General features: G+C 43.2%; 1 protein-coding gene and 1 pseudogene across 1 annotated transcript; both read right to left on the reverse strand.

Moving 5' to 3' along the window:
* Positions 1–3,281: 3,281 nt before the first annotated feature.
* LOC136543324 (uncharacterized) lies at positions 3,282–5,701 on the reverse strand (annotated as a pseudogene).
* Positions 5,702–9,254: 3,553 nt separating this feature from the next.
* On the reverse strand, positions 9,255–11,049 carry LOC136545202 (GDSL esterase/lipase At5g45910-like). Its single transcript, XM_066537249.1, has 5 exons — positions 10,714–11,049; positions 10,389–10,601; positions 10,087–10,244; positions 9,678–9,978; positions 9,255–9,598 (listed from the first exon to the last, which is right to left on the reverse strand). Exons 1-5 carry the CDS (start codon positions 10,991–10,993, stop codon positions 9,354–9,356), a joined length of 1,197 nt encoding a protein of 398 aa, XP_066393346.1. The 5' UTR covers positions 10,994–11,049; the 3' UTR covers positions 9,255–9,353.
* Positions 11,050–24,402: the final 13,353 nt, after the last annotated feature.

Consider the following 24,402-nt stretch of genomic DNA (forward strand, 5'->3'; position numbering starts at 1 on the left):
TTTCACAATTATGTTTCTATGCTCATTTCACAAGGGTATCACAACAGAAGGTGAAAACTCATATTATCTTCCGAAAGTGCTTGTTTTAGGGCAGAAGCTTATCCTTGGGAAACCTTCAAATTGTGTTTCTAATTGGTGAAGTGGTATCCCCTCCAACACTAGACTTTGGGTGCCTATCTCAAGATTCATGCCAACGAGATTTGTAATATTTATTATAAACATATGCATCTACAACCACCCCTTCAAAGTCTTCATGAACAGAAAGTATGAGGAGGTTGAAGATCTCGTGTGTGGCAATGTTGGAAAGACCGATTGATTCAGGAGATTTCTCATGTGAGCATGGATTTGATGAGATGCTCATGAAATAACTTCCATGCTCGTCGATGTCATCTTCCTTTTCAAGCTCTAGGGGTGTTTCTTCATGAATGTCTATAGGCGGAAACATTGTCTCCATCATTCCATGCCTATGACATTCATTGGATGTTTTATTGTCCAAGATTTTCCATGGATTGGTGGCTCTTGGGTTGATCTCGTGTAAGGCCTCCTCCAAACTTCGATGAGTCTTGTTTATTAAAGAGATTGATTTAAGCTCACCGTTTGGATCTAAGCCAAGTTTGGATTCTACCCATAAGACTTCGTTCTTATCCATCCATTCTTTAGCAATGGCATATAAGTTCTTAATACATTCTAACCATTGTCGTTGCCCTTCTTGGTCATCCTTGTGGCCTCCATAACTCCTATACTTTGGGTGTCTTGGTGGATTTCTAAGATCATCATGAGTTTCAGGAGAAAGAGCATAAGAGAAATCGTCGGGGTCAAGGATGGGTTTGAATGAGACATCTAATGTGGGCATATAAGGGGAGAAGATAGGAATTGCTTCTAAATGACTTATCTCTCCTTCTATGGGTTCACTTGACATGCCATCCTTGAATTCTTCCCAGTGTCCAACATGGGAATAAGGATGCTTTCTAAGAGATCGCTTCTTGAGAGGAATTGAATTATATTCGCTCGAAGGTCTCTTGTGGAACTAGAAGTTTAAGCTTTTCCCAAAATCATCAAAAAGATCATCCTCACAAGAAAATTCAAAAGATTGAATTTCTTCTTCCTTTGGAGGATTTGGATTTTGGGGTATAGATGGTTTAGGATTGATAGTTAAACCTTGGGATTGAAGTGATTGTGATTTGGCTATCAAAACTTTCTCTTCTTGTTCGGGAGATGATTCCTTCTCTTCCTCGAGGAGTTTATTATGATTGCTAGTGAAGGGAGTTTTTCCACTAATCTTATCAAGCATAGACCTTGCTTCACTAGCAGACAGATGAAGGAAAGCTCCTCTAGAGGCTTCATCAAGGGATTCCATGGAATGCTTGCTAAGACCCATGTAAAAATGTTGAAGGAGCATTGGGTCTAGAATAGCAAGGTCCAGGCCAGTGATGATGAGGTCATTAAAACGATCCCATGATATGCCAAGAGATTCTTCTTCTAGTTGTCTAAAATTTAGAACCTCTTTTCGAAGGCTTACCACTTTAGAGATGGGAAAGAAACGTAAACAAAATTTAGAGCACAACGTTTCCCAATCTGCTTGCAAACTTCCTACGGTTTGACTGTACCATTATTTATCTCTTCCCATCAAAGAGAATAGAAATAACTTCCATCTTTAGGGTTTGTCAGACATGACAGCGATACGCAAACATGCACAGGTTTGTTCAAACTCTTGTAGGTGTGAGCATGGGTTTTTGTTGCCTTCTCCCGAGAAGGATTGATCCCGAATTAGTTTTATAAAACACAGGCGTAGCTCATAACCAGGTGTAAGGATAAGCTCTATAGATTTTGGTGGCTCTAGGCGCGTGCTTGTAGGTGCACCGTATAGGTAGTGTATAGGTAGATAGGAGTGAAATCCATGATAAAAGGAAAAGAATAAAAGAAAGAAGATAAAAGATAAGAGATTAAGCTAGGCTCATAGTTAATTCAGCAAACGTATCCACAGCAACGGCGCCAGAAAGCTTGTTGGTATATTTAATGCACACAGATAAATACACAAGCGCACGAATACCATTGTAGCTTTTAACCAAAACTATTCCAAGTATCGTATCCATAGGGAAATGTGTGAGACTAACTACAATCTAACTTAACTAGGGGTAGCAACAAGGTTAAGATAAATAAGAGCATAGAGAGGAAAACTAAGGTTCTCTAGTTCTGACTCGGGTAAGCTATGTCTTCTACTATTCAACATGGGACATTACTTAAGGAAAGACACCAGTAGAGGATGCTTCCCATAGTAATCGTGTCCTACTTGCCCTACAAATGGGAGGTGGACTATAGAGGATTCAACGAGGCTATAAGAGTCACCCTCGTGAGCTACCACTAATCCAGAATGCAAGATGCATCCACAAGTAACCAGAGTCTAAGCACCACGCTTACACTACAAGTACTACTTTACTCTTCCCGGATAAAGAATAAAGCACTCAAACAAGTTGTGAACCTGATGAATAATATAAACAGGCAGCTTACTTGAATCAGAAGTTGATTACTAGAGAAATCTCAGAGGCAAGCTCAAATAGAACTTGTATCCGTCAAGGTACAAGCCATAGAGAGGGCACCAATAGGTCGGCACCTCCTCCAAACTCTTTCCTCACTATCCATCTCACTATTATTTACAAGACTAGATCCTATGGAGGACTAATCTTCTCTTGATAGCTGGCTCTGATCCTGAAGATATGAATTAGGGTTTTCTGGGATCTACTGAGGGAGGGGGGTAGGGGCTGATATATATATAGGCTGGATCATCAATCCTGAACCCTCGGATCAAACCGACTTGAATAAACAGCGAAGATTGGATCTCAATGGCAGTGGGAAACTAACTTTCGAAGTGGAGGCTGACTGGTGGGACCCACAGGTCGGCTGGCCTGTAGGTGGGGCCACGCATGGCAGCCCCTCGGGGTCTGCTTCGGTGGAGAGCCTCCTAGAGTCTTCTAGAATCTTCCCACGCTGTTTACGCGGTGGAATTCCGTAATTTCCTTTGACGAATAGGTCCCCCTTGACGGTTTTCTAGATAAACCCTACTAAAAACACAAATTCAACAAACTCATGGAATTTATTAGTTTAAATCCCTATACCTATGTTTGGTGATGGAATTAAGTATAAATGCAGGTTATGTTGACGGTTTATAATTGGTGTTTGTGACCGTCAAGCAGAAAATTCATTTAAACCATAGAAAATATGAAAGCACGACAAAAAAATCTAAAGTCACAATTATTACATAATAGGTCTAATACATCACCATATCAAGTGGGAACAGCAATGAACTTCTTGACGTATGTCCTTTGGTTTTGATCGCGCCATAACCATGGAGTGTCCTCGTTATTTAGCAAGATGCTTGGGTCACTGTTTACTGTGAAGGACGGAATTCCATCATTCTTTTCATGATCTTCTAACATGTCAGACCTGTCCTCGATTCCTATGATGTTTCTTTTCCCTAAAAGAACTATGTGGCGCTTTGGCTCATTGTCCAAGCCGTTGTCGTTGGTTTTCCCTTTCTTCAGTTTGGTAGACATGTCCTTCACATAGAAAACCTGATTCACATCCTTGGCTAAGACGAATGGTTCGTCTCTATACCCAAGATTGTTGAGGTCCATTGTTGTTATTCCGTACTGATGGTTCACTGTTAACCCACCTCCGGTCACCTTCACCCATTGGCACCGAAACAAAGGGACCTTAAAATAAGGTCCATAGTCTAATTCCCATATCTTCTCTATGCGGCCATAATATGTTTCCTTATTCCAATTTGGGTCTGTGGTATCTATGCGGACACCACTACTTTGGTTGGTGCTCCTTTTATCTTGGGCTATCGTGTAATATGTATTGCCATTTATCACGTACCCTTTGAATGTTAGGATATGCCAAGATGGTTCCCTAGACAATAAGTACAGTTGGTCATCCAAACTCTCGGCACCCTGATATCATTTTCGCAACCAACCGCCAAAAGGTTCCATGTGCCGACGCGTAATCCAGGCTTCAGTCCTCCCCGGGAATTCAGATCGTACAATGTCCTTGTGTACCTCGATATACGGATCCACCAAGGAGGAGTTTTGCAGAACTGTGTAGTGTGCTTTATGGAAATAATCATCCTCCTTGCCCATATATGCTTTCTTTCCAAGTGTTCCCTTTCCACTTAGTCTCCCCTCATGTCGTGATTCAGGAACACCAATCGGGTCGAGGTCAGGAATAAAATCAACGCATAACTCAATGACCTCCTCTGTTCCGTAGCCCTTGGCGATGCTTCCTTCCAGCCGAGCATGATTGTGAACATATTTCTTTGGGACTCCCATGAACCTCTCAAAGGAGAACATGTTGTTTAGGAACACAGGACTGAGAATACTAATCTCTTTGACCAAGTGAAATAGGAGGTGCATCATAATATTAAAGAAGGATGGCGGGAACACCAACTCAAAGCTGATAAGACATTGGACCACGTCATTCTGTAGCTTTGCTAGATGTGCTAGATTGATCGCCTTTTGAGAAATTGCGTTGAGGAATGCACATAGTTTCACAGTGGCTAATCGTACATTTGGAGGTAGAATCCCTCTCAATGCAACCGGAAGCAATTGTGTCATAAGCATGTGGCAGTCATGAGACTTTAAGTTTAGGAATTTCTTCTCTGTCATATTTATTATCCCTTTTACATTCAAGGAGAAGTCAGATGGGACCTTGATGTTGTTTAGGCATTCAAACATGCTTTCCTTCTCTTCTTTGTTAAGAGTGTAGCTGGCAAGACTTAAGTACTGGCATCCATCATCTACCTTCTCTGGATATAGGTTCTCTCATTCTTTCATACACTGTAGGTTCTGTCTTGCTTCCAGTGTGTCCTTAGACTTCCCATACACACCCATAAAGCCTAGCAGGTTCATACAAAGATTCTTCATCAGGTGCATCACGTCGATCATGTTGTAGACCTCTAGGACTTGCCAGTAGGGTAGCTCCTAAAATATAGACTTCTTCTTCCACATGGGTGCGTGTCCGTTAGCATCATTCGGAATAGGTTGGCTGCTAGGTCCCTTCCCAAAGACTACTTGTACATCCTTGACCATATTGAATAAATCCTCACCACTACGGTTGTCAAGCTTTGTTTGGTGCTCTGTCTTACCTTTAAAATGCTTGGCTCTCTTTCTTAGGGCGTGATTCAATGGAAGAAATCGACGATGGCCCATGTACATGACCTTTTGACATTTTTTCAAAAATATACCTTCCATGTCATGAAAACAGTGCATGCATGCATTATATCCCTTTTTTGACTGTCCTGAAAGATTACTAAGAGCAAGCCAATTATTGATTGTTACGAACAATGATGCTCGCAGGTCAAAGTGTTCCTATTTGTACTCATCCCACACACGTACGCCTGTGCTACTCCACAAAAGTAGAAGTTCCTCAACTAATAGCCTCAGGTACACATCAATGTTGTTTCTAGGTTGCTTCGGGCCATGGATGAGTACTGGCATCATAATGAACTTCCGCTTCAGGCGTAGCCATGGAGGAAGGTTGTAGATACATAGAGTAACTTGTATGCTCTTTGTTTTTTAAGAAACATTTTAAGTGTGGTATTATAGGAGCATACCACATCACCTTGGCAGGGATTATCTTCCTAGGATGTTCACAGTCAACATCACCAGGGTCATCTTGCCTAATCTTATACCGTGATGCACAGCATACCGGGCATGCATCCAAATTCTCGTACTCCTTGCCGTGGTAGAGGATGCAGTCATTAGAACATGCATGTATCTTCTAGATTTCTAATCCCAGAGGGAAGACGGCATGTTTTCTGTGTATGTAGTGGCGGGCAATTCGTTTGCCTTCGGAAGCATCTTCTTTGCGATAGTCAGTAACTCCCCAAATCCCTTGTCAGATACACCATTCTTTGCCTTTCATTGCAGCAATTCCAGTGTGGTACCCAACTTTTCTTGCTCCTCTTCGGCAGTCAGGTATAGCAATTTCTTGTGATCCTCTAACATGCGCTCGAACTTGATCTTCTCCTTATCACTTTTGCATTCTCTCTGTGCATCAAAGATGGCTTGACCAAGATCATCATCGGGCTCATCTTCTGCCGCTACCTCTTCTTCAGCAGCTACCTCTTCTTCAGCTTCCCTCATTGCAGTATCATCAAAGGCACCGTATTCAGCAAAACCACGAATAATCATGTTATCATCATCCCCTTCTTCATCATCTTCTTCTATTATAACACATCTTTCTCCGTGCTTAGTACAGCAAACATAGTTTGGCATGAAACTCGACGTAAACAGGTGTTCGTGAATTTTCCTTGAGCAAGAATAATTCTTCTTATTCTTATATAGAACACATGGGTAGCACATGAAACCATTCCGCATGTTTGCCTTGGCCACATTTAAGAAATCATGCACGCCCCTCATGAACTCTGGGGAGCGACGGTCAGCGTTGTACATCCATTGCCAGTTCATCTGCATTACATGACGTACACCATATCAAAAACTTGTAATTATACAATATGCATGGTTAGTAGTTAATTAAAAGATCCAAAATATCCATCAATCAACATGATTAATTAATATCATATACCACACAGCTGTTTCACGTACTCTTGAACATTAATTTATTAAAGCCTTGATACAATGTAGACAATTCCAAATATCACTAAACAAACTAAACCTATAATGCACTTTAGTAGAATAAGGATTTCGCGACCAATTCCAACTAAAACAGACAGATCATTCTTCTGCTAGTTCACTGCCTCATCATACACATGTGCACTCTCATCAGCCACCTTAGTCTCCTTTGCAAGAGATTTTTGGACATGCTCAACATACTCTTCCTCCCGGTACCAACCATCACATGATCCAGTGCCATCCCACTAAAATTATAACAATAAATCAAGAACTTTAATCAAAATCATCACGAAAAATAGCTACAAACCATAGCAAAACATGACAAAAAATTACTCACTTCACGATCCGGACATGTGTAGAAGATGCGCTCTTGCTTGGGGCCCTTCTTCTTCACCCTGTACTCCCTCACAATCTTCTGCCCATACTTGCCGCACGCAATGAGAGGAAGGTCCGGCCTCAAGTCGCTTAGGGACCCCATGCGAGGCCGAGGACCCGGAAGCAGTCGTCATCTATGACTCTCTATACTCATTTTCATCAACTACTATAAGTTTCTCATTTTGTGAACCATGAAATTAAATGAGCTATATACTAAAAAAACTTTTATTTCTTAATTTCTAAACCATGCATGAAATGAGGCCATGAAAGGTGCATACTAGTTTTGATGAGCTACTATAAGATTCATTCATCTACATATGCAAACTATCAAGTGATTTTGAGCTCAAACGGCATATAAATCAAAAATATCCATCATTATTCCCAATCTAGAAAACCAAAAATTTCTCTATTTCTAGACCATGAAATGAGACAATGAAAGGTGCATACTAGTTTTGATGAACTACTATAAGCTTCCTTCAACTTCATATTCAAACTATCAAGTGATTTCGAGATCAAATGGGATATAAATAAAAAAATCCACCATCATTCCCAATCTAAAAAACCACAAGAAATGAGCCATGCTAGTGATGAAACATGGGAGGATGAAGTTGGTAACCTTTAGAACCGAAGAATGGATGGAGTAATGAAGTCTTCACCAATCCCGCAAGCATGAACTCCTTCCACGAGCAAGAACAGACAGCAGGCAGAGAGCTTGAAATGGCTCGGGCTAGGGGAGGAAGAAGGAGAAAGTATATAGCCCAGGACATGTAGTCCCAGTTTGTGGTATAAATCCGGACTACAGGTAAAGTTCTAGTCCCGATTGGAGCCGCCAACCGGGATTAAAGGTTTACTCACGGCTGGTAGCTCCAACCGGAACTGGAGGGTGACCTTTAGTCTCGGTTTGAATCACGAACCAGGACTAAAGGTCCCCTCCTGCTTCCCTCCTGCAAAAGCTGCGCCTTTAGCTGTTGGGTATGGGACTTTAGTCCCGGTTGGTTGCTCCAACTATGACTAATTCTGTCTTTAGTCCCGGGGCCAAAAATGGAAGCTTAGACTGTTCTCTACTAGTGACATGTGCGCGTCGACGTACTCGCAGTTCTTCAAGAATGCTTGCCATGCCTACAGCTACGCCTAGGATGACTCCGATTTACTTCCTTTTCCCTTTACATCAATTTATTTAATGTACTAGGACTGCAAACCAAATATACTTTCGTATATAGCAACGTGTACAACTAGATATAATATTTGGTACATATAGAGAGGTATAGATAATTCAGAATATAGGGAGACGGAACGTGAGAGTAGTTTGGGAAATAAAAAAATGAGACGAAATAGTTTGGGAAGTACAAAAGCAAGTTGGAAGAAATACTTCACTCTTTATTATTATTATTATTATTATTATTAGATTTATAGAAATATTATAGTCTTATAGAGATATCTAGTGGGCATTTGGTTCCCTGCATATGGGCTAGCCACTTAGCCAGGCTGGCTAGATGCATCCGATGTTTAGTTGGTTGGATGAATGCCAAAGCATGTGCCCCGTGTGCAAAGAAATTCTGTTTCTCAAGAACCAGGCTCGCGAAATTAAGGTATTGGCTTGTTAATGGTGCCATTAGCAAATGATTAGCACATTTTAAGCTGCATTAGTATGTTTCAAAATAGATTAAGGCTTATATGATAAAAATAATTACTAAGCATTGATTCAAGTAAAATAAAAAAATATCTAGTCATGCGACCAACCAAACAGCTCGGCTAGCATCTACTTAGGCTTGGCTGACAGAGCCTGCATCCCAGATACAAGCCAGGTTAAGTTGAGAAGGGAACAAATAAGCCCCTAATTCTCGTATTCAAGAGCGAAGAGAAGTGATTCTTCTGTCCATTTTTTATTTCCCAAAAAGTATCATCACGTCTCTCCTAATTCGAAATTTGACTTGGACTAACACGACGCGCATTTGTGTGTGCAGCGTTGGAGTATAGAGTAAGATTCTAATACATATTGTAACAGATGGATGACACAATCGTTAAATAGATGTTAAGTCGTGCAACAAGATGTCGTAGCAAGGCACAATATATTTAATTGTTAATATTACTTCCTCCTTCTAAAAAGAATAAAAATCTCGCTTTTTGAGAAAAATCAAACAATCATATGTTTGACTATATTTATAGAAAATAGTATCACCATTTATATCTTCAAATAGATTTATTATGAAAATATATTACATAGCTAATTTAATAATAACACTTAGCACGCATCATAAATATTAGTATACATATTTGATCATCAAACCTAGGATTACACGGCGCCTTGTTGCGGATCGTTTCTAGATGTTTTGTTGATGACGTACACTATCAGGCGCAGGCGCACCCGATCTTACAGCGGCCAGCCTCCGTGACGACCCACGATAACCTCTGCAGCACGGAGCAGGCGATGCGTCTATTGGCGGCCTCCGTGAAGTGCACCCCGTCCCAGTAGACGTACGCCGACGGGTCCGCGCATGTCTTCGTCCCCGCCGCGCCGCAGAACGACGCCGTGTTGTAGTTGTAGGCGCCGCCGCCGCCGCCGCAGCACACTTCTAGCGGTCTATCCCCGAAACCTGCGACCGATCGCATGCACCGTAGGAAGTGATGATCATCAATCAACAGAATATAATGTGTGCACGCACGTATACGTACCGTGTCTGCCGGGCGACACGACGAGGTCGGTGACGGCGCGGTAGAGGTCGGCGTAGACGACGGACGTCGTCGTCGTCCCGGACCAGGGGTGGGCGCGGCGCCGGCGGAGGCCCCTGAGCATGCGGCGCAGCTCGCGGTTGTGCAGCTCGGCGAGGTCGTTCAGCGACGTTATGCAGCCGGACGCCGGATCGTAGCCTCCGGCGCCGATGCGTCCCCGGAAGAGCGCCAGCAGCTGCGGCTCGCAGCCGAGCGGTATGACCCCAGGGACTACCACCGTGCGTGCCCCGGCGGCGATCACGTGCTGTGCATTTACGACGACGACGACGTGAGTCAAGTGTAGACGTGTTGGAAAGTGAGTGAGCACGCATATAGCATGTTTGGAAGGGAACAACTAACGACGACGACTCACGGTCACAGTGGAACGTATGGCGCGGATGATCTGCGGCAGGAAGACGGTCTTCAGCTCGCTCATCAGGGTGCGGTTTCTGTAGAGTCCGCTGATGATGTAGTCGTTGATCCCGATCTCCCCGACTATGAACAGGGAGGTCGCCGTCATGTTCCTCCGCTCTGATCGAGATGTTATTGTGGGTGGCAAACAATTAGGGTGCAGTTTCATAATATTTCCAGAAGAATTCATATTCATAGTATAGATAGATGGAACTAGCTATCGTGATATATGATAATAGTATGACATACATGTCGAGAACTTACCACGAACCGAGCCAAGACGCTGCAAAACATTCTTGAACCACCTGGTCTGGTTCCGAAGAGAGACTCGCACGAACATCTTGAGCCCTCTGCCCTCGAAGAACGCGGCGTCCACTGCCGTCCCTCCACTCACCGCGAAGTTCACCCCGCGCCGGAAGTCCGCCGCCGTCTTCCCGGCGAGGTACGGTGTTGGCTCAGGTACCCCCAGCGCCTCAGCTGCATGCATGGACGACGATCGACCACGCACACGAGATGTCATCATCGACCACAACTGAGATCGAGAAGACCACTTACCGAGAAAGTCGAAGGCGGCCATGGCGGTGCTCACCGAAAAAGTCGATCATGATCCGGCCGTCGGACAAGCGGCCGCTGGGGCGGCCGAAGAAGGTCTCGCCGTACGGTGGCCGGCTGATCAGCGTCCCCTTGCCCAGGATGCGCAGCAAGTTCCCCGTGTCGGTCAGCGAGTCGCCGAAGCTGAAGATGCGGGCGTGGCGCGTCGTTTGGCTCTGGTGGTGGCCACCGTCGGTGCTTCTGTCTGCCCCGGCGCCGGCGGAGAAGAGAAGCGCTAGTAGGAGTATCACGAGGAGACGTGACAGCGGCGGCGCCATTGGTTCCTCAGTACGTACTGCGGCTACTCGTGGTGAGCTTTGGATGGAGCTGTGTGTCATGGTGATAGTGATATTTATAGTGGCGCCGTGGGGACAACAACGGAGGAGGCATCGCTGCCGTGTTGGCCACAGCCAATTTGTAACGAGACATTTGACATGTTCCACCCATCGTAACACATAACTGCACATCTCCACTTTTTGAAGATTTCAACTAGACTTGGAAAAATATTATCAACGAGACATTTGACATATGTGATATGTTCTAATATGTTTGTTATGAAATTATATTCAACTATTAATCTAAAGAAGATACTTATTATGAAATATTACTATACTTTTGTATTTATTTGGTTAAATTTTAAAAAGTCTTACTACTCAAAAAATGAGATGTGCAATTATTTTGGAACAGATAGAAGATAACAATAGAACAATAAGCCAAAAGTTGATCATATACCTGTGATCTTCGGTGGCTACACAGCTCAGCCACATACAATGTGTTACTTTTTGGGACATTTATCATTTGAATTAAGCTATATCACCAACGGTCGCATATACTACTATTTCGGGACGCTCAGAGCTAGAGGACATTGTGTCCATGGCGTGCGGCCACGATGTGCTTGCCCACGGCATATGATGGCAGCTGGTCAGAGTTATAGATGGCGATGGACAAGCTAGTTCGACAATCCTACCCGAGCCAACCCCCCACCGATGTGTAGGGTCGTGCATGGGATGGCATCTACTGGCCACACATGACACGACTAAAGCCTCCTTTGACACGGCTCATCCAAACGGCTTCACCAGTAAAGCCAAAGCCGGTGAAGCCAGAAAAATTGCCTTTTTCCGGCTTCTAGTTCATTTTAACCCCGACTTACAAAACGGCTTCACGCTACAGTGCCTCAATTTACGCAAAATAGATGAAGCCGAAGCCGGCATAAGCCGTGCCAAAGAGGCCCTAAAGGGTCAGCCCAAACCGGCATGATCCTACCATTGCATCTCCCACCCCAATCCCCAATCGTTGATGTATACCCTGTTCGCTTGACTGATAAGTTATGGCTGAAAGTACTGTTGGTTGATTTATTATGAGAGAAAAATATTGTTCATTGGCTGAAAAAAGTACGGCTGAAAAAGTATATGGCAAACCAGTCCATATGAGCGGGCCTCAGCATCAGTAGTCTTTTGCTATCTCATCTTCCACAATGTCCAGCCCATAAGGTGGGGTCCACATAAAAATAAAATTAAAAACCCACGGTCCCAACTGATGAGCGGCATCTTCTCCCTGTAGCCCGCTCCTCTCGCGGCGCATGTGCATGCGCATCTTCTCCGCGACTCCGCTCTGGCACCGCCCTCCTCTTCTCCTGCAGAGACCGGTGCCCACCTCCTCTTCCTCCTCCGCCGCAGAAAAGTCGGCGCCCACCTCCTCTTTCGATCTCCTCCGAGATCTGGCCAGGGTGACCGAGATCTGGTCCGTCCCTCCTCTGTTCCTCCACCGGCGAGGCTACGGGCGGCCGAGGTCTGGCCCCTCCCTCACCCGCTTCTCCCTCGCCGGAGTGGAGGCGGCGCCGCTTGGTGGCCGCTTCTCCTCATGTTCAGCGTGCTGATGGTGGTGGGCCGCACGGATGCCTATGACGGTGTCCTCGCGGGCGGTATGGATGCCTGCGGCAACGGCGGCAAGAACGTCGCAAATGGCTGTGGTGGCCTCGGGGCGGCGCAGATGGTCTGGCCGGCGGCCTCGCGGGTGTCACAGATGGCCGGGGCGGTAGCCTCGAGGGCGGGTACAGAGAGAGACGGAGAGAAATATTTTTTTATTCCTTATGGGTGGTCCATAGTCCTATGGGCGACTTTTGCTATGGACTCCTCTACTGCTTCTTTCACAGTGTTTCAGCTAGTCCATAAGGAATAATTTAGTCCCTATGGACTGCTTTTGAAGCACATTGTGGTTGCTCTTATAGGGGTTTTCTATGGCTGCAGACGGATCCGGGGCTTCTTCTCCAGTGGTCAATGCATCGTCCGATGAGGCAATGATTCAACTCATCATGATTGGAGATATCGATTCTTTGGATGAAAGAGAAAGAACCAACTCATGTTTGAGTGTCGACTTATGTCGATTGAAAAAACGAAGCAAAGATGTTGTGTTGCTCTACCAATAAGGAAACGATAATGATAGGCTGAGGATGTCCGTCGGTCCGAACGGACTTCGACCTGCCCGTTCCTGTACATATCGTCCGCATGTATGCCTTAGAAAATATCAGCCATCCCTTCCTCTCTCTCGTCTGCATGCATGCAGAAAATATAAGACATTGCTCCTCTCTCTCTCTCTCGTGCCTCCCTACCTTCGCTTCCTCTCACTCTTGTGTGCCTCCAGCGCTACTCCTTCCATCTCTCTCTACGGTACGGGCAAGCGTCCCGGCGCAGTGCCTCGGCATGGCCTCAGCACGAGCGGGCCACGACGCGGAGGCCTGAGCGGCCCTCAAAACGGCGGCGCAACGGCGCCGACAGCCCCAGTCACGGATGGACCAGCATGGTAGGCCCAGCACGAGTGGCTCCCCCGTTAGATCTGTCTCCCTCTCCCTGTCGTGCGGGCACTGCCTCCTTGCAGTGTCGAGCAGCCGCCGAGCCGCTGCTTCCAGTGAACTTCACAACCGATGAGCCTCCATTCTTCCAAGCAGTAAGGAGATTTTGCGTTGTGCCGAAAGCGCATGTTGCAAGCGTATGTTTCAAGTGTTTCAGATATTTCAGTAGTATGATGCAAATGCTTATTATGGATGTTGCAAAAGTAGATCGGAAATTTTGCACATGTTGCATATGTTGCAAGTGTTTCAGATGAATGTTGCAAGCATTTGTTCAAAGTGTTTCATCTATTTTATTTGTATGTTTGCACACGTTTTTTATCTGGATGTTGCATATGTTTCACACATATGTTGCAAGAGTATGTTCTAAATGTTTCATCTGTTTTAGTCTTAGGTTGCAGCAAGTACATTTTCATGTTGCAAGTTATAAGTGTTTTATCTGAAGTTGCATATGTTGCAGTGGCTATACACGTATGTTATAAGTGTATGTTTCAAATATTTTAGCTGTTTCAAAAGTTTACTGAAAGTGTTTTATCTGAATATTGTATATGTTGCAACGGTTATACACATATGTTTCAAATATTTCATCTATTTCAGACGTATGTTTCAGCAAGTTCTTCATGTTGCAAGTATTTTCGTTAGTAGGCATGGGAAACAAGTGCAGGCAGAGGCGGTCCCCCCGTGCATGCTCAGCAATCTACCTAGGGGTATGCCCAAGGTAGTAGATTATCGGCAGACAGATGCGCAAGCTACAAACAAGATGGTGACGCAAGACAGACATGAGGTTTTATCTAGGTTTGGCCGCCGTGAAGGCGTAATACCTACGTCCTGCGTCTGATTGTATTGTTGTATGTCGATGAGATCTGTTTTTGAGAGGGGTCCCCTGCTCGCCTTATATAGTCCGGGGGGTAGAGTTACAGATCTGAAAACTAATCCTAACCAGTTACAATTGCCATAAGTGGCCGAATAAGGATTCTTATTCTAACCGACCAGGATTTTGCTTGATCTCCAAGTCTGCCTTGATTCCTTGCGCGGGACTCCGAGCAAATTGGCCGGGCTGCGCGTCGTCTCCTAGTGGGCCAGACCCCCTGGTCCGGGCCGGCCCAAGCCTATCCATAAGGGTATAGGGGTTAATACCCCCACAGCTAGTCCCCGAGAACCATGTATTATGTTGCGACACGCCGTTCGATCTTCTTCGGCTAATGCGATCTGTCTTCATGTCATCTCCAACTGGTTGAAACATTGACCAAGCAAATGTGCCAGTATTCTGGTCAGCACTTAGAGCAGTAGACCACAATTATAGCCGAAGATTCTGGTTGTCCGAAGAATGCATGGTGCTCTAAAGAAAAAAAAAAGATTTCTTTCCTGATCAAGTGTGCCCACTTGTATTTCTGAAAAGAAATGTAAGTGACCCTTGTACAATAGTAGTTATGGCCAACAGTCAGAGCGTAGGGGTCGATAAAATAAGCATATTCACCGCAAGGTGAAGTGTGCCAACTTAGTCCCCGACCCTGGTAGTAGGTGACGCAGGCACGTGGTGCCAGGGTCTAAAAAAGTCTTGTTAATTAGATACAGCATGCACCATCAGGTGCATCGTACAGATGTAGTCCCCGAGCTTGTTGGAAGGCGAGGTATGAGCCTTGTAGCAAGGTTTAAACGAGAAAAAAATATCACAACTGTATGCGAGTCGCCAGTCGCATGTAGTCGAGACGCGAAGTCCCTGAGCTATGGTCGGAGAGTGGTCGGGGCAGTCCCCGAGCACAGGTCAAGGGGTGAGCGGCGAAGTCCAAACTGTGGTCGGAGAGTGGTGCGCCAGTCCCCGAGCGCAAGTCGAGAGGCAAACGACGAAGTCCCCGAGCATAGCTCGAGATCTCTGCAACATAAATATATAGAACGGTAGTGCATGATGTACAAAATAATAAATTATGGAGAAAAATCAGCGGTGCAGAAATAGTGTATGACGCTCATCAGTCATTTGCAAATGAGCATGATGTGATAAAGCAGTTAGTGCTTTGTAAACATCAGTGTTAATATGAAGTTTGTGTTTATATTTAATATAAACCGCCCGACCAGTTAGTATGTAGCTTAGCCTCCAGCCCTAGCTAGCTTCATTGTAGCGTGGAGCGCGGAGCCCGTGTGCGTGTAGGAAGGCGTCGCTAAGGAGCCGCTGCCGACGACCCGTAACGCAGAGGGCGGACGCTCATACACGTGTGGAGAGAGCCGATAGACAGAGCCGTTTCTGGAGACGTCAAGCATCAACGTGATTGGTCGAGGATTTGCATTAAGTATAGCTGTATGTTATCTTTAAGATGGTATACATGGACAAACGTTATTTGAAGAATAATCACGACGAGGACGTTTGTGGAGAAATGTCGTAATGAAAATTGTATTAAATATAAATATTAGAAGTGTACTTATCTTTGGATAGAAATCTGGTCGATGGCGATAAAGTTGTCCGGTCCTCGTGCTTTTCGGTCTGTTGTGACGGTGGTCGTGGTTGTCATAGCGCCGTTCTTCGCGGCGATCATCATTGCGACGTGGTCTGGTGGTCGAGGTGGTCGGAGCTCGGCGGAGCCGCTCGGGACGTGGTCGACGTGGTCGGAGCTCGGCGGAGCCGCTCGGGTCGTGGTCGACGTGGTCGGAGCTCGGCGGAGCCACTCGGGACGTGGTTGACGTGGTTCGATGCGGCTCGCTCAGCGGCTCGCTTGATGGCTCAACATGGCTTGCTAGCAGCTTGTCATGACTTGCGTGATGACTTGAGCGGCTTGCTTCGGCTCGGCTCCACCTTTCTTGATAGCATGATCAGTTTGAATGAATTGATGGGCTCGGACGAAGTCGAACTCATGTTGGAGACGTGGAAGAGCAGCAACAAATCTGTACGTAATGTACGGCTCACGTACATGCATACGTATGAATTTTTGTCCTTGCATGGTCTTCAATATTTAGCTTGCATGACTTTCTGGTAATCAGCTTGCATGGCACTTTGTAGATGTACGTATATATCTCTTTCTTTATTTGCTTGTCTTAGGACTCGGACGTGCCCTTGCTTGCCTATTTGGAGTCGTGGCCGTGCGCCGCCGGCCGCCGACAACAACTTCGATAGCTTCAACAAGTATATGTCTTCTTCGTTCATGCATGGCAGCCGTGGAGGGAAGCCAGACCCTTGAGACGAAGCGGGACCAACTAGGCCATGATTGATCAGATCGACCCTTGCCGGACGCCGTGCTGAATGTTAGGGCTGCTGTTTGACTTTGTGCACATTGGTAGCTGCCCACGAAACGCGTCGTCGTAGTCCGCCCTAGACCCAGACGAACATTTGAGTTGCCACAGACGATGTTAATCTTGATCGCGAAGTTGATCTTGAGGGTCGCCCACCGCAGGATCCCGAGTTGTCGCGGATGACGACGTCGGTGAAGAAAATTCCCATCTGGCTCGCCAAAGGACCGGCACGCACAACCCCTAAAGGGGCACAACCCCTAGAGGGGACCCCTACCTGGCGCGCCACTGTCGACGAAATATGGTCGGCAGTCTACCTAGGGGTATGCCCAAGGTAGTAGATTATCGGCAGACAGATGTGCAAGCTACAAACAAGATGGTGACGCAAGACAGACACGAGGTTTTATCCAGGTTCGGCCGCCGTGAAGGCGTAATACCTACGTCCTGCGTCTGATTATATTGTTGTATGTCGATGAGATCTGTTTTTGACAGGGGTCCCCTGCTCGCCTTATATAGTCCGGGGGGCAGGGTTACAGATCTGGAAACTAATCCTAACCAGTTACAATTGCCATAAGTGGCCGAATAAGGATTCCTATTCTAACCGACCAGGATCTTGCTTGATCTCCAAGTCTGCCTTGATTCCTTGCGCGGGACTCCGAGCAAATTGGCCAGGCCGCGCGTCGTCTCCTAGTGGGCCAGACCCCCTGGTCCGGGCCGGCCCAAGCCTAACCGTAAGGGTATAGGGGTTAATACCCCCACACATGCGTAGGTGCGCCAAGCAGCAACAGGCGCATGCGGGGTACTAGAAATCTCGTGCTTGTAGTTGAGGTCCACAACAATGACCGGTTACAGCTCCCGTGTTTTGGTAACCATGCATCACTAGAGATTGGGGCCACGGGCGTCCGCTTCCCGCTCAAAAATTGTGAGCACAGCAGGCACATGCGGGCTCGTCCAACAGTAGCACGCGTAGCAGGGCAGGGCAGCATGCGTATGCGCGCAGCAGTAGCAGGCACATGCGTATTAGATAAACGTCTAGACGTCTAAGCGCTAGCCACACTGATAAGAAAAAACATGAGAGAGAGTCCGGACGTCCGAGCAAACACCTGCACACGCGCGCGCGCACACACACACATATATATATGAACTACTATCCTATAGCTGGCTGCAGAATAACTTATTCTATAGCCACTTTGAGTTACGATAATTACTATGTTAATTTATGAGATTTACAGTAACTCCTTACTAAATGGTTTACTATAACGTTATGGTAAATATTCCCATGTGTTATAGTAACCCAACTATCGTAAATATGTATTGACATTATGGTAAATTAGTATATAAAATTATGGTAAATAGAAGTGGCTACAGAATAACTTATTTTGTAGCCGGCTGCTGAATAGCCTCTCCCTATATATATATATATATATATATATATATATATATATATATATATATATATATATATATATATATATATATATATATATATATATATATATATATATATTTGACGCACAAGCACAGAGGTCAGAGGTTGACTCCTTCTGGATTTGATGTGGCTGTCCTTTTTACTCATGCATCAACTCACCACCGGGGGCTTCTCGAGCGGCCAACGGACCAGCCGCGGTGGAAGTTGAGACAACAACGTAGTAAAGCGATGCAGCCATGGGGGAATTGGGCAAAGAGTAAGAAGGGTATTGGGATTAGCAGCAGAGATGGTGGCGACGGTGCACCACCAAAGCCGATGGGAGGCGGCGGTGCACACAACCGGAAACAGAGGACGGCATATATATGAGCGCCACCGGAGCCGGTTGGGTGGGGTGTTCGCGAGGGAGGTTGTGGAAGAAGAATATAAAATAGAGAGAGGGAGGTGGGTGTCTAGCTGGGTGTGTTCAGCCTTTAGTAGGGTCCAAATTAAATTCTAAAATAAAAATTATGGGGTAAAACAAGTGATATATATGTAACTCTTCTTTAATCATGAGGAGATAACTTGATTACCATATTTGAGTGGATGATAGACATTAATGATAAGTATGTAGGTAAATGTTGCTTAGGCCATGTTTAGATTGCAACTTTTTTCAACACGATGAATAGTACCACTTTCGTCTTATTTGGCAAATATTGTCCAATCGTGGACCAACTAGGCTCAAAAGATTTATCTCGTGATTTTCAACTAAACTGTGTAATTAGTTATTTTTTTTACCTACATTTAATACTCCATGCAAGCGGCTAAAAATTGATGTGATGGAGAGAGAGTGAAAAAACTTGGAATTTGGATGGTATCTAAACAAGGCCTTAGATACATTATACTTTTGGAATGAGAGAGTACCAATACAATCGAATGTCTCCTAGGAAACCCTAGGCTATTACTCATTAATAAAGAGAAAACAGTGATGGATGTGACTCCCCGGCCACCGCCACCCATAGGCACGCGCCTTTTACCTTGTCCTCGTCGCTTCATCTTTAATTCTAAGCAACTCTACGTCCATCTCCTTTCCTGCGTTCTTTAGTTTCGCCAGAAGTGATCAACGTCATTATCGATCTTCGTAATATGAACTTCAGTTCCATCGCCGTGTCCAACCTGCTAGGACGATAAATTAGAGGAGCACAAACTGAGGTGAGAACGACAAAACATATATGTAGAAATTAGTGTAGTGATTCAAACATTCAACCAAGGCAATCGGTTACCAATCTGAAACTATGATGGTCTGATCTATTAGGCGGAATGCAAACAGCTGACCCGAAAACTAGAAACCAAATCATCACATATACGACATGGAACATTTAGAAAGAAAGATGCCGACGAGTATATACGATAACAGAGCTCTAATGGAGATACAACTAGTGGCTGTAACTAGGCAGGAGGTGGCTGCACTCAGGCAAGCAATGCAGATGCTGGACACCTAACCAGCATATGGCTTCATTTCTGTTATTTTTTCATCCTTTATTTTCTGTCTTCCTCCCTTGTTGGGTCAGATGACCTTAAGTACTAATGTACATTATTCAATCCCCTACTGAAATGAAAAGGTAGAGCACCTACCATTGCCCTCACAAAAAAGTGTAGTGACTCAAGGATCAGTTGATATAAGATCGAGAAGCACACATCGAAGTGACACGTGTTTGCCCAAGGTCGAGGTGTAGGCGTGTTGCCTTCCCTTGCAGCTCTCTCACCAACTGTGCGTGGCTGCAATAGGCTAACTTTTCTCTGGAGGGTTGCATTAGGCTAACTAATATGCTATCTCTGTTCCAAATTATAAGACGTTTTTCTGGATACAATGCTTCTATTATGTATATCTAAGTACATAGAAAAAGTTATGTATCTTGAAAAGCCAAAACTCTTAAAATTTGGAATGGAGTAGTGGACAACAGGTGTGTGTGTGTGTGTGTGTGTATATATATATATATGAAAATTATTTCCTGCTTCTAGGAAGTAGTTACTCCAATGTGTATATCTCTAGATTTAGGTCGTATATGGTCTGACGAAGTGTATGTAGATGGATTATATCATCGTACTAGACCATTTAGGGTACTATATATGACAAGTATGTATGTATACTTAAAGTATATGGTTATACTTATTGTATATGCTATTATCATAGTATTATATAATATATTAAAAAATATGTGCTCTTTTGAAAAAATAATTTACATAGTAAAGATTTGGCCGGAGTATCTTAATATTAATATGTCAACATACTCAAACTGATAAATAAGTATGTACACATACGCAACATGATTTATTAATTATGGGAATAACTACTCCAGGAAGTGTGTGTGTGTGTGTCTATATATATATATATATATATATATATATATATATATATATAGACACACACACACCGAGATAGATCATGTGCATTCATATGTTTATTTCAGGCCTGTTGGATGAGTTATGACGTTTTCTTTTCCAGTAAGAGCATCTTCAAGAGTTCTCAATAAAGCCTCCCAATTTAGAATCTTTGGTAAGAATAGAAAAAAAACTCATCTCCAAGAGTTCCTAATCCCACCTCACAATCCTTTAGCACTTGAAAAAAAATCAACGAAAGCATGGATATATCCGCGCGTGGGTCTCCCAATCTAAGGTGGAAGGGCGTGGGAAATAATAAAGAGTAGGAAATGGTTCCTAATGCAAATGTACAAGAGAGAAAGAATATATAAAAGTAGTTAGGATAATTTAGAAATAGTATAGGATTTCTGATGTAAAATTGTCTTCTATATTTTAGAAGTGAATTATTGGAAATTGTTGGAGATGGTATTATTTATTTCTCCCAATACTTTTTAGCTTGAGTTGGAAAAACTCCATTGTTTTCGGAACAAATTCTTGAGAACTCTTGGAGATGCTCTAATATAAATGCTCCAAAATACAATGAATTGTTCGGCATATCCATGCATGTACATATATATTACACTGAATTGTGATATTGATGTACTTGCATGTAAGCAATCATATATACAGTAAAGAGTAAAGGCTAATAAGAATCTCATGTAATCCCATGGGAAGCCACAAATGTAATAATCTTATTTGGACCTTTGGCCGAGCGACGTCAGCGACATAATTGTGGCCGGCCGGAAGAGCCTTTCGAACTAGACTCAGTATATCGCAGGGAGACCGCCGGCCAACCAGAGCGATCTGCCGGAGGACGACGGCGTGAGCGCGGCTATAGGATTTTGGGTTTGTGTGGCTATCTATTTTCTACGTAGTCTTTACAATTTTGTATCTAGACATACACTATATCTAAATGCACAACTTTTGATATGTATTATGTATTTAGTAAAAACAGAACGACTTATGATTTGAAACAGACAGAACACATATTTTGATGTACTTCACAACGGGAGCAAATTAAAGCAACTACGCAACACCCCGCGTACCTGAGAGGGAAGAGGTCGAGAGCTCGCCGGCGGTAACATGCGGGACGGCGAAGAGATAAGGACTTGTTGCTGCTTCTCTCTGGTTCCGTTCCCGTATCTTTTCAACAAATTATATTAGTTTTTCGGATATATATTTATATGGACGATAATTTTTTGAGCATGATTTATATGGACAATAGAGAGTTCGAATCCCCCCTCTCTTGTGGGCTGGCCGGCCAGTCCCGCCTCATGGGTTCGTGTGACAAAGCAACGATACTAGCCCTACAACATGGGCCCAATTGTTGGCCAGCGCAAGACCGCAAAAAAAACTAGAATTTTGTTTCAAAATTATTATATACAGAAAAAATTGTTGAAGTATATATGAATTTCTAAAATAATAAGTTATATAGAGATTTCCCTTCCCTAAAAAAAGTTATATAGAGATTCTTTGAGAAAACAATAAAACAAGGAAAAGTTATCTTGCACCTAAACTATCATTAGTGGGCTACAATAATTTGGCCAAGTGGAGTATTGGTTTTTATCAAATGTTTAGGAAAATTTGCAGATTTTCTCTAGCTAGTTATTCTTTTTCATTTTGCTAGGAAAAAATCCAATTTCTAGAAGCTACTAGAGATGTTCTCGGAGTTCTACATCTATATATATTATTTGAGTCTCGTGTCCCAATCTATCTTCAAAGTTTTTCTCGGTTTTTTTCGAAGCTTGGAGATATTTTTTATGGTTTAAAAACCTTATTAGGTGTTTACGGATTTAGTGTTCAAATAAGAAAAAACACTTCTAGCCGGCGCAGAATGGTAATTAAACGGCTCTATGGGTTAAAGAAGGCAACCCCTCCTTCCGTTTTGGAGTTCGAGAAAGAAACTTGTACTCATACGATTATTCAGGGAGAGATAATTGATTTTTTTATAAAGATATAACAGACCATGTTGTTTGCTTGTTTGGGCTGAAATATGCTTGGTTTGGCCAGAAGTGGAGTCACAACTATATTTTTTTTTTCCTTTGTACGGGGTCAGTACTATAATAAAGTTTCCTAAAGTTTAATCAAATTTGAAATCAAATTTGAAAATTTTGGGTGGACCTTCGTCACCCCTCCTCCCTGCTGGGCACCTAGGTTTGGCCCCCAAATACATACATTTTTTTTAACAAAGACCCAGATACATTACATATATAGATGTACTTATTTATAATGTCAAACCATTTGTGAACCCATGCCCACGCCTATTTGACGTCATTGCACTTATGCACTATATGGATTTCCATGTTTTGTTTCGATTCTAATCTCGCGAGGCACCGGGTAGCTCCGTGACGTCGTTAGCAGGTCTAGCCCGGTACTATGGGCCTGTTTGTTTCAAGCCATGAATAATCTATCTCAGGTCTCAGCAAACATATACAACAAAAATAATAGGTAGGATAAGTATAGAGCATTTTGACCAGCGCTCCAACGTGTCCTATGAGGGCACCCACGATCAAGCAAGGCATATATATAGCGGAATTCTTCCGTCCGAGCGTTCGGACGGGAACCTTCCGCCGATGATTCCCGCACGATGGTTTTCCCGCGCAATGGCTGTGGACGGGAGCCGCCGCGGCCCACATGCACGTGATTTCCCTAGCGTTTGCGCGGACGGGAGCTACCGCGGCCCACGTGCACGCGATTTCCCCAGTGTAGGAAAGTAAGGTACAGTAAGTACGTATGTTTTGTTTTGTTTTTTATTTTATTTTATTTTTATTTTTATTTTTATTTTCTTTTCTTTTTCTTTTCTTTTTCTTTTGTTTTCTTTTCTTCTTGTTTCTTTTCGTGCTTCATTTTTTTATTTTTTTGTTTATGTGATTTTTATTATTCTTTTAATTTTTAATTTTTATGTTTGTTTTATTTCTTTTTTATTTTCTTTCATTTTCTTATTTTTTATGTCCTTTCTTCAATTTTCTTATTTTTGTTTTATTTTTTGTTTCATGTGATTTTTCATTATTCTTTCATTTTTTATATTTCTATTATTTCTTTCTTTTGTGTTTTTACTATAATTAATTATTATGTTTGTTTTGTTTTATCTTGTCATGTTTTTATATTTTATTCTTTTTGTAATTATTTCATTTTTCTTTTCTCTTTATGTTTTCTGTAGATTCTTTATTTTCTATTTTATGTTTTATCTTACATAATTATTTTTCATGTTTAATTTTTTATTTTCTATATTCTATGAGATGTTATGTTTATATAGTATAGATGTGATATTTTATGATGTATATTGTGATGTTCATGTGGTATATAATGTCATGTTCTATGATGTTTTTTGTGATGTTCTATGTTTTATTTTGATGTTCACGTGTTATACATGTGATGATCTTTGATATTTTTTTATGTTCACGTGGTATACATGCGATGTTCTATAATGTATTTTGTGATGTTCGCGTAGTATACATGTGATGCTCTCGTCGTATACAGGTGATGTTCTATGATGTTTGATGTTCTCGTAGTATACAAGTGATGTTATATGATGTTTTTTGTGATGTTCACGCAGTATCTATGTGATGTTCTATGATGTATTTAGTGATGTTCATATAATATATATGTGTGATGTTTTATAATATTTTAAGTGTTGTTTTATGGTGTATTTAGTGATATTCACTCAGTATACATGTGATGTTCTATAGTGTATTTTAGGATGTATGAAAAGTATCCATGTGATGTTCTTTTAAAATTTTCTCTATTACGTGTTTTTATTTATTTTTCCTTATGCTTTGCTCTAGATTTTATTATTTTTA

This window comes from Miscanthus floridulus, chromosome 3 (assembly GCF_019320115.1).
Source record: "Miscanthus floridulus cultivar M001 chromosome 3, ASM1932011v1, whole genome shotgun sequence".
In the NCBI taxonomy this organism is placed as follows: Eukaryota; Viridiplantae; Streptophyta; class Magnoliopsida; order Poales; family Poaceae; genus Miscanthus; species Miscanthus floridulus.

Excerpts from the sequence above, each read along its gene's own strand:
- LOC136545202 (XM_066537249.1), bottom strand. The coding sequence starts at position 10,993 with ATGGCGCCGCCGCTGTCACGTCTCCTCGTGATACTCCTACTAGCGCTT. Across the intron at positions 10,602-10,713 it reads GATCATGATCGACTTTTTCG|CTGAGGCGCTGGGGGTACCT; the intron begins GTGAGCACCGCC and ends CCATGCATGCAG. Across the intron at positions 10,245-10,388 it reads GCGTCTTGGCTCGGTTCGTG|AGCGGAGGAACATGACGGCG; the intron begins GTAAGTTCTCGA and ends CATCTCGATCAG.